Raw genomic sequence first — 10,525 nt, 5'->3', positions numbered from 1 at the left:
GTAGATATGGTATTTTTGTATTCTGTAGGTTTAATATTTTTCTTTCAGTCATATTTAAGCCTCTTCAATTTAATTTTTATTTTTGGGTTTGCTTTGCTTTATCAATCTATCTATCTATGTGCAAGCTTAGTTTCGAGTTTCCTTCATTATATTTCATCTTTAAGGTCCTGATGACCTCTTGTAACAAAGATATCTAAACTGTCTGTTCTGAGGCTTCTTTTTGAGACTGTCTTTTGACTCATGTTTTGCTTCTCTCTGGTGGAGTCGAGTTTGTTGGTGCTCAAGGTGTCAAGTATTGGTATTTGCCAGCGTATCAGAAAACTGTTTTAAGAGACATATTGGAGACACACTATGAGATGCTTAATACGCTTTGATTTACTTATGATACATGCAAAACAAATGTTTTAAGAATTGATAAGCAATAAATAGTGATATCCAACTAGTGTTAGGTTATCTCTGTCTTTACGGCATCTATGTGATTCAAATCTTCATTGACAAGTGCAATATCAAACCTACTAACAAGTAATTAGAAGCAATTAAAGTAAACAGACTTGAAAAAGAAAAAATCTATTTGTGTATTGGGATACTGGCTTAAAGTAACCATTAAAGGTCCAAACTGAGCATACGAACTATTTAGTATTAAGTATCACATATATTAAGTTTCTACATATTAACCATACTACACTTTAGTAATAACATATGAAACAAACCTGAAGTAGTATGTAACTATTAATAAAAAATACTTACAAACAAATATAATTATACATTGTAGATCACAAATTATTCAAGATGATCCAAATCTAGGTCAGTTTTCTAGTTTAGAAATGATACTTGGCAAAACAACCAAGAAAACCAAGATTCAAGCAATAAATAAATAAATAAATAAAACTTTTAACGTATTTCATTTGGCGGCTTTGATGCTTCAATCTCCACTTTGATGAGTGTTAGTGCAATTTTTTGCTTGTTTAAACACTTCTCCTCTGTCATGTTTGAGTGTAGATGGGATTCACTTAGGTTTTGGCCAAAAAAGCGGAGTAGGAAGAAATTTTCTTTTAAAAACTGAGATTTTTGGGTTTTGATAGCTTGTGTATCAAATTTGTCAGTGTGTATTTAGTACTGTATCAGCATGTACCGCTTCTATACATAATTTTTTATGTATCAGTTCTGTATTGTTTTGACATGCCCAATCTCGATATCTATCGGCGTTGTTGGTCCGTAGTGGTTCAATACTTGATACCATGCTAGCACTCCTATATTCTGTGAGGATTATGATGTTGTAGGCAACTTTCTCTAAAATTCCATGGCATTGGATAGATGTTCATTTCCCAGAAGATCTGATGGCAGACTGTGAGGTGGAGGGAGGTCCTGCAATGGACAAGAGAAGAAATGTGGTTGGTGATGTATCCTTGGGGAAGGAGTCACACTTGCCAAGGATCTCATTCTTATCTTCGTCCACCCGTTTGCCATCTCTGATCCCATCATGGCTGAGGAAGAAGCAGTTTTTTTTTTGATGGAAGGCACAAGTCGACTTTGGCCTGGAGGGAAAGGTTCAGTTGGATATGATTCTGAACAAGTCAGCTGGGAAATGTGTAGGTAATATTGCCTCTCTGTTTATTCACCGAATTTGGAGATGGGAATCATTGTTAGTGGCTGGATCTCAAATGAAGAAAACATTTTCCAGTTTACAGTAAGATGGATTGGTAAAGAGAGATTAGAGATTTGAATTGCCGTTGCTGGAGAAGATAGATGGTAGGGTTGCTTGTTGCCAATGCTTTCATCTGCTATCCACCTTTGTTGTTGCCCGGTGAGAAGGGGAATGTCGAAAGAGGAGGATGAGGGAAGGAATGAGAGTTAAAATTACTTCTTTACCCTAATATTTAAGGTCGTTTATACCTACTATGTGGGAATCTGTCCTTTTTACAAGAGGCTAATTACAAACTATTGTGACCCCCTGTGTTTATTCTTGATTGTCCTAGTTGATCCTGGTATTATTTGAAGATGAAAACTTAGTACCTTCTGACATGCCAAAAGATATTTTGGCAATTTCTAGAGTAAGATGAACACTTTTTGACTGCTGAATTCTTCTATGCTGTAGTTGATCATCAGGAGTAGGGTTTGAAACTTAATAATTCCCAGTAGCAGACTGGCAGTGGCAAGTGCGGCATCCACGGGGCCCACATATATTTTGAAATTGAAGGGGGTGGAGAAGCACCCTAACTGTCTGACATTGCATATGGTTCAATGCCTTGTTGATTTCCAATGTTTGTCACGTACTGCTGTGGGCAAGCATTTTCAGGATTCAGGTTCATGCTTCTTCATTCTGGTGAAACCGTGAAAGTGAGGTAGGTATTTCTGGGCTGATTGTGACACTAATCAGTGGCAATCTCAAAGTGGTAATATTCTCCTACAAATATTGGGACTTTGGCTGATTGAGTGCCACTTGGGGCTTCAAAATGATTGGACAGGGAATGGTGAAATTCACTGTTTCAAATGTATTAGATAAGTAATATGGAATATAGATTGGTAGCTTGGGTTAGGATGATGGTAGTTTGGGGATAGTAGGATTAAAGGGCTGGTTGATGAATTTTGTGATGGCTAAAAGTTGTAGCTTTTAGTTAATGTATTAACCATTGGACATCGCTGGAATGTGTTTTTAGATATCTTAGTTGGAAGCAAGAGGCTTCAATGGTAACATGTTAGCTGAAAGAGAAAGCACTAAATCATGCTTTCTAACTATTTTTATTTCTTTCAGTAGAGCATTTAACTATTTATTCAACTGAAAAAGTACTCTTAAATAGTTAAATCTAGACATTGTTATCCTAAAATAAGAATAAAATGTTGTTTCAAATACAATTGTAATACCTTGTGGACTATGTTTCTATTATGTAGACAATTTTCTGAAGGTCCGGCATGGTTTTCTCTAGGTGAGAAGTCCAAGGGAGGAGTCTGTAGGGCACTGCCCTTTGTCAATTTTTATCTGCTATTAACAATGTTTTCACATCATCCTTGACACTTCCGGTAGAATGAACAGGTCAATGTTTGTACCCTCCCAAAAAGAAAAAAGAACATGTTGATTTTGGATGAGATTTGGACAATTGATGATGACAGGGAAAGGTTGAATGCATGAAGGGCCTTGTGATTGAGAGCTTACTTTTTTGTGTGTGTTTTTGTTTTTGGGGTAAAACTGTAAAAGATTGAATTCGGCAATGAAAGTTGATAGATGGCTAATCCATATGATTTCCTATCCATCCAACTGCCAAAATTGCAACATCAGTACTTCCCTCATTTGATGGTTGAAAATACCAGTGGGGAAAATCCAATAGATGGGTGAGCTATATGATTGAGCACAGAATTCGAAATGGAGAGATGTTTTTTCCATCCAATAAGTGGACTGGCCGCATTAAGCCATCATCCCTCCAGATGGCAGTATTAGCTGTGACCTTGAGATTCCTCTCGTGGGTGCTGACCTGAAGAACCCTTTGCCTGAGGTGAATTCCAAGAATCTGCAGTTTATTGTAATAGACCATTTTGATGAGCCTAAAATATGGGTATTAGGAATGAATACGGGATTGACTTTAGTTAGGCTGGAATAGGTCTCAAAAAGTCTATCCTTATTTTTGGTCTCGTTTCTTTTTCCAGTTTTCTAGGTAGTTTTAGTTTTACCTTATCTATTCAGGATTGGTTCAGGCCTTTTCTTTCTTGATTTTGAGTTTGGTTTGGAGTCTTCTATGTAAGTTTGTAATGGGCAACCTTGTGTATGAATTTGATGAATGAGATTGGTTTTGCCTTTGGTTCTGTGATGATTCGGTAGGGCTCCCTGGTGGTGGTGATTCCAAGGTTGGGGTACTGGTAGTGATGCCAGCCATGCAGATCAGGTGGTGATTGCTTTTTATTTAATTTCAGCTTCAGTAAATGAAAACCTTATTGTCAAATGCCAAACAAGCCAATGCTGATCTCTATCCCTACTCCCTCAACCCCCCACCCCCCACCCCCAAATAAAAAGAAAAAGGAAAGGAAAATATATTGCTGCAACATATGAATAGAAAATGTTTTCTGTTAACATTTGATGGATGGCATAAGTGAATTTTCTCCATGGGCAAGTTCATTCTGATGGCATGCTCATTAAATATATCTAGCTTATCAACTTGTCCGTTGGCATCCACAGGGATCTCATGGGGGTGTATAAATTAATCTTCCCTCAGAACATGCTTTGAGCACTTTTTCAAAGTAAATCTGGTGATATTTGGTTATGTTTCAGGCCTGAGACAGATGAGGAGAAGACGCTGAAGGAAGAAATAGATCATATAAGGAAGGAACTGGAGAAAGAAAGTGCAGCGGATGCAAATGGGGAAACTCTGGAGTCTGGTCAAGAGAAAACCAGTCTACATGAGCTGATGTTGAGCAAAGAAAAGGATCTGGAACTGCTAATCCGTGAGTTGGACGACAAGGTAAGGTTTGGCCAGAAATCCTTTGAGAGGCCTGGTTCTGGAGCAGGCAGGGTTGCTGGCTTACCGGAGAGGCCACCCTCTCAGTCTGGCTTGTCGGACGACTATAGAAGTGGTACGGCAGATGTGTGGAGCAGGCCCGGAGATGATAGAAGAGCATTTCAGGGTGGCAGGGAAAGAGGATTTCTTAGCAACAGAGACATTGACAGGTATGATACATTGGATCCTGGATCTTCAGTTCAATGATTTCTCTTTTCTTCTTCTTCTCATCTTTTCTTTTCTTTTCTTTTCTTTTCTTTTCTTTTATTATTATTATTTTTTTTTATGGATCTTGTATCCACTGTTTAGGACCAGTTGATATGAGGAACATAGATTACTTTTGCTCATATCAGAATGCTCAAATGCTTAAAAAAGAAAAGGCGGAACAACTTGTCACCAACGTGACAGTTGCATTGCAATTATGCTCACACTTTCTGACACAGCTGCATTGCCTGAGGATGAAATTTTGTTGACAGGTAGACCCCAAGGTCACCTGCTCATATTTCAGTTTCAGCCTAATTAGTAGTTTGCACGTGACAAAACAAACCACTTAAAACTTCAGGAGTAGCAAGAGGGTGCTGGGGAATCACCAAGAGGGTGCATGGAAGGAGATGCCATTACATGGAATGACAGATGATTGAATTTGAGACTGGAATATTAATATGTGCAATGTATTTTTTCAAAATGAGTGGTGACAAGTGTTCATCAGAAGGGGAAAGAAAGGCCCTTGAAAACTGGAACTAGGAATCTCTCTTGGTGATTCCCCAGCACCCTCACACACATACACACACGCACACACACACGGGTATTGACCGGGAAGGCAAAGAAATCACTATCGTTGTTTTAAACTGTCCATATGTACACACGGCACATTTAGTTTTGTACATTGTTTCAAATGCTTACTGATTTTTGACCCTTTCTTGTTGGCAGGCCCAAGTCTAGAGGGAGATGGTGAGAAGTCTGTTGTGAAATTGAGGTTTTAGTTCCTTTTTGCCGCCAGGACAGAATAATTTTCTTATAGTCAAGTTATTTTCCCTCCCTTATGTTTTGCACCAAGTGAGCCGAGAAATATAGCGGAAAACCTTGGATAACTTAATTGTTACCTCCTGATACAGGTGTAAAATTGCTATTTTTTTCCCCATAATGAGTCAAGCGGCCTGTATTGTTTCTAGGTATATTCCCTTCTAATTGTAATCCCAATGGACTTCATGGGACTTTTCATCTTTTCTCTGTTGCATTAGTTTTCTCTTTTGTATTACATTATACAATTAATCAGTTTTGTCAATCATATTGATGAACACAAGTGTATTGAGATACTGTTTTTGTTGAATTTGTTACCTCTACTCTTCTTACATCCATGTGTTTGTGATCTTATTATCCTAAGCTGGTCACTCTATCAGTGTGGCTTTGATAGAGTGATTGCATTGAGGCAGGGATGCTCACGGGGAAGGAGAAAAGGTAATGGAGTAATTTTTCATGGAAGAGCAGGTAATGAAGTTGATAGAGAAATTCAGACCTAGGTGGGACAGGAGAAATCGATTGAGGGTATAGAAATGATGAGAAACAGGGGAAGTTTATACTGACAGCGGAATTTTATTTTGGCACAATGTGATAAAACAATCCAAATAACAGGCCTAGAGAGAGAAACTAGAGTAGTGATTCCCATTTCTTTTTGGTTCCTCTTCTTTCAATCCTATCTCATTGGATCAATTGGACAATAGGAATTAGCTTGAGTTTTCATTAATCTGAGATCGTTGTTCTCAGATTTTCCATTTTGGTAAAAGATTTGGTGCATGGTAACCTACCAAGAGAATCCTTGCATTGTTACAACTCTCTGATTTTTTTATTATAATTTTTTGTCACTTGGTAAATTCTGATTGGTCTGAAATTTGACACGTGAGCAAAGATCTTAGGATCTACTTGTCTACAAAATTTCAATTGAATGGAGTTCAACAATTTCGTGTTTAGCCTGCAGTTTACCAATTTGGACCCTTTTTGTGCCCCTTTTCTTTTATCCAGTTCAGTTGGTTTATTTGGAGTTTTTCTGGTCAAAGTAAATGATCTCATATGATTTAGTTTGTGATGATCATCATGCAATCAAATATTGGTATTGGATTGGTTGTATTAGCTGAGGTCAATATTGATACCTAACAAATCCTGTATAGGTGGAACAGTTTTTAATAAGGGTAAAACCATAATCTTATCCTAACTTAATGGGATCGGCTACATGAATTCGATAGAAGCATAACTGGTAGAGAAAAAAAGGTAGATAAAGTAATAAAAGAAAAACGATGAAGTTAAGAAAGAAGTAAAAACACAAAAGTCAGAGTAACATCTCGGGAACATTCCCCTAAAATGGATTGGCTACATGGGTCTTTGTCCTACAAATAACTCTATCCACGGTCATACTTGGGTTGAACCCTAACTTTTGTATATTTTTTCTTACCACTTCTTTTATAGTCATTTTGAGTTCGTTTTTTAATATTTCACACTTCCTATTTGAATCATTCTTCCTCATCAGTGAATTCATGGGTCTCCGTTGGATATATTAAAGGTTATCATGGAGCTTGTCCTTGATTAATATGGTCCCAAATTGATTCTTATCAAGGAAAAATCTCTCCCAAAAGAAAACCTTTTTTTTTATTATTGGAATTTGAGGGGAAATTCATCCGATATGGCCAAAATACCAACACATGGTGATGCTTAGATATAGCTACGAATGACTTCAATTCTTCTTAATTGTGAATTGGGCAAACTTGGTCAAAAGTAGTAATCCCTACCCACCCTTGGCCCTCCTCTCTCTCTCTGGCCTAATTAAGGATACATTTCCTTAAGCACCATAAAAAAAAGAACCAAGAGGGTATTTTAAGCTTCTGCAACTGTCCAAAGAAAATCAAGAGAAGAGGGGAAACGCATTTGTGGTTAAACCATACAGTTAGGCTGATCATCTGTGAACTCATTACATCTTTGTTATGCATCCAAGAATGGTGCATCTTCACAAATATGAAACTGAAAACAAGCCATACTGGTAATGTCAAAATTTTTTTTTTTGGTTTAATAAAAAATGTGTTTTTGATCTGGAATTGGATTGCTGTGGACCGGTTCAATTGATACATATCGATGTCGACCAACGACAGAACCGGTTCTAAAAGGATGAAAAGTATAGTTGAACGACTCCACTGGGGATCGAACCCAGAATCTCTGGTTCCGTAGACCAGCGCCTTATCCATTGGGCCATGGAGTCCTGTGTGATTTGGATTTTAAAATTAAAAATAATGATGAAGTATAACTAATTATGTCATTGCTCATCTAAACGTCCAATCCCACTTATATTGTCACATATAACCAGAACTACAACCAGTAGAAATCAGTTTCATCCAGTGACATCTCTTTATCGTCATACTTGATCGGTCTAAATCGATTATCAATATCATTTTATGGGTAAAATCGTAAAAAAATATATATATATATATATATATGCATTTTTCAAAAAATAAGAGCAAAAGCAATGGATCCTGATCAATATCAGTATTAATATCTGCATACTGATAACTAAATCTTGATCATGAGTTCAAAGATTGTGGGTGATAAATAAGGAAAATAAGAGATATTTTAAATATTATTATCCTTTAGATAATCATTCAATACAATACTAGATCACCTACTTGTACAGGCATGCTTCACATATGATTAGGAGATGACATCTGTCTTTTTTTTTTTTTCTTGCTTCTATAGTTGTCTATTGTTCAACATAAGAATACCGATGGTGAACAAATATGTTTCTATGTTGGAATATAAGCACTTCAACAATATCCTTAAAAGCCATAAACAGTCAAGATTCTATTTAACATGTGGCTTATTAAGGATGAAATGACATAATTGAGTATGAGAACTTATTAGATGAGATCCCAATGGTAATATAGATAGACCTGGATCCTCTCTAGTGCCTCACTAGTGTGCCCAGTATGCATCGAATGACTGGTAGCATCAGGGCATGCACCCCTGATTGTTCAAATTAGCATTAGACACACTGGTGCACTTGAGGGTATTTGGTTTCAATATAGTCTAGGTCTTAGATAATGTCTAATGAATGAGTTAAGGAAAGGTAGGATACTCCATATGCTCTATTATAGACAGTTTAATGTATGCGCAAGTATGTAAAATAGACATACTTTAGCTTTTATATTGGAAGTAGTACTATTCGAAAGATTCCAATAAGACTACTACCTTAATTTACTTTGGAATGGAAATCATAATGCTGTGTGATGAGATCGTATCTCAGGAATTTTTACATTTTTTTAACAGTTCTAAACGGTCGTTCCAAGAAAGCAAGATGGATCCTCTATGACAAGGAAGAAAGCAAAGTTTGGATCCTAAATTGACCATGAAGTTTATTCTATAAAGTTGAAATTTATCACATAAGGGTTAGTTATGGATGGTTCACCGTAATACATGGAAGGATTTTTTGACATATACCACATGATTCGTGAGTTAAGATTTTCATTTTGAACATTGAATAATCCATGAGTCAATCTGGATGTAATAGAAATATTTTGTTACGGCAAGAGGCGCTTTCGCATAATCAATGGGCGATAGTGGGCATGCCAAGATTCGAACCCACAATCAGCCAACTATAGCGGTCATGGGTTAAGAGCATTTTCCCTACTAGGCTACGAACCCCCATTGGTGGAATCATATTTTGCTACTGGATTATACTTCCTCTTATTGTGATGGATCAGAAGTGGCAAAAGGAGTTCAATATATAGTGATGATAAAGGGGTTCCTAGCTAGCTTCATCTGGAATTACCTGAGAGGAAAAAAAAAAAAATCTCCTTTAAAGTAATCCAAGTTATTAATTACAAAATAACTAGAATTGGTAGAAAATCAAATCAGATGGCATTACACGAAAGAACAAAGTGATTAGATCTTCTCAAAGGTTCTTTAAGAAATTAATAATAAATCAACTAATTTAATACAGTGCTATAAATACTTAATTATACTGAAAGAGGTGTAACATAAACACTCTCTCTCTCTCTCTTAGTGGTTGGTGCCGACTGCAGAGAGAGAGAGAGAGAGAGAGAGATTGAGAACGTTACTTGAGAAATTGAAACAGGTACCCATCAGTGGTTGATAAGATAGTGTTAGAGATGAGGGAGACACATCTCTGTTAAAAAAAGAAGAGAAAAATTGGGATCGATGAGGCTTGAATTGAAAAAAAGATTGGATTCTGGGTTCTGGCCCTTCCTTCCAACGTTTAGTAGTGGACAAATAAGAGACACAAGTAATGCAATCACGTGAGTCTTAGCGGTCCCTCTATCAGTCACTTCACCCTTTGGGTTTTGGCTTTATATCACCATATATCCTTCTTTACCACTACCCACTTCTCAACTCTCTTTCTCTAACTTCACTTCTCTTCCATTAGTTTCTTGCCTTCTTCCTTTCATTCTTCTTTGTTTCCATGGATTGCTATCAGCTCTTCAGATTGGTTGTTGTTGTGAGTTGTGCTTTAGTTTCAGTGATGATCACATCCTTTCCAGAAACAAGTTTGGTGTTTGGGTTGAGCCAGCGGACGCCATGCGAGTTCGATGCAATCTTCAACTTTGGTGACTCAAATTCCGATACCGGTGGCCTCTCTGCGGCATTTGGACAAGCACCTCCACCCAATGGGGAAACCTATTTCCATGCCCCCGCTGGACGATACTCTGATGGTCGTCTTGTAATCGATTTCATAGGTACCACTACTGCACAACACCTCTCTCTCTCTCTCTCTCTCTCTCTCTCTCTCTCTCTCTCTCTCTCTTGTTTTGATCTTTGCACTATAACAGGTAAATATAGAGGGTAATGGACTCTCCAGGGTGGAAATGTCTTCCATGTAGTGTAGATTCTGTAGAATATTATCATATATCTAGGACAGTTTTCTTTCACACTAGGTGAAGAGAATCTCTTTAGCCATACGATTTTACCCTTCAACTGAACTCAGGAAAAGTATTTCGAACTTTTATTAATACAGATAGAAGTTAATGATGAAACTCATTATTTTG

At 37.2% G+C, this 10,525-nt stretch overlaps 2 protein-coding genes and 1 non-coding gene across 4 annotated transcripts in view; 2 read left to right on the top strand and 1 right to left on the bottom strand.

The window, feature by feature from the left end:
• The first annotated feature begins 3,703 nt into the window (after window positions 1-3,703).
• LOC122078685 (eukaryotic translation initiation factor 4B2-like) lies at window positions 3,704-5,814 on the top strand. The gene is made up of 2 exons (XM_042644780.1): window positions 3,704-4,654; window positions 5,415-5,814. The coding sequence occupies exons 1-2, from the start codon at window positions 4,395-4,397 to the stop codon at window positions 5,437-5,439; spliced, it is 285 nt and encodes a 94-aa protein (XP_042500714.1). The 5' UTR covers window positions 3,704-4,394; the 3' UTR covers window positions 5,440-5,814.
• Window positions 5,815-7,655: 1,841 nt separating this feature from the next.
• On the bottom strand, window positions 7,656-7,728 carry TRNAR-ACG. The gene has a single exon. It is a non-coding gene; the product is annotated as a tRNA-Arg (tRNA).
• Window positions 7,729-9,849: 2,121 nt separating this feature from the next.
• LOC122078198 (GDSL esterase/lipase At3g26430-like) overlaps window positions 9,850-10,525 on the top strand; it is a 27,229-nt gene continuing 26,553 nt past the window's right edge. For both annotated transcript variants that reach the window (XM_042644084.1, XM_042644083.1), the window contains exon 1: window positions 9,850-10,216. In XM_042644084.1, the coding sequence (XP_042500018.1) occupies window positions 9,943-10,216 (274 nt within the window). In that variant the 5' untranslated portion in view covers window positions 9,850-9,942. The remainder of the gene's footprint in view (window positions 10,217-10,525) is intronic.

Source organism: Macadamia integrifolia, chromosome 5, assembly GCF_013358625.1.
Source record: "Macadamia integrifolia cultivar HAES 741 chromosome 5, SCU_Mint_v3, whole genome shotgun sequence".
In the NCBI taxonomy this organism is placed as follows: Eukaryota; Viridiplantae; Streptophyta; class Magnoliopsida; order Proteales; family Proteaceae; genus Macadamia; species Macadamia integrifolia.
This window is presented reverse-complemented; position numbering and strand designations above follow the sequence as displayed.

Bases quoted from the DNA above. Each gene is read 5' to 3' on its own strand.
- LOC122078685 (XM_042644780.1), top strand. From the start codon at position 4,395: ATGTTGAGCAAAGAAAAGGATCTGGAACTGCTAATCCGTGAGTTGGAC. The intron at 4,655-5,414 runs GTATGATACATT...TCTTGTTGGCAG, and splicing joins AGCAACAGAGACATTGACAG to GCCCAAGTCTAGAGGGAGAT.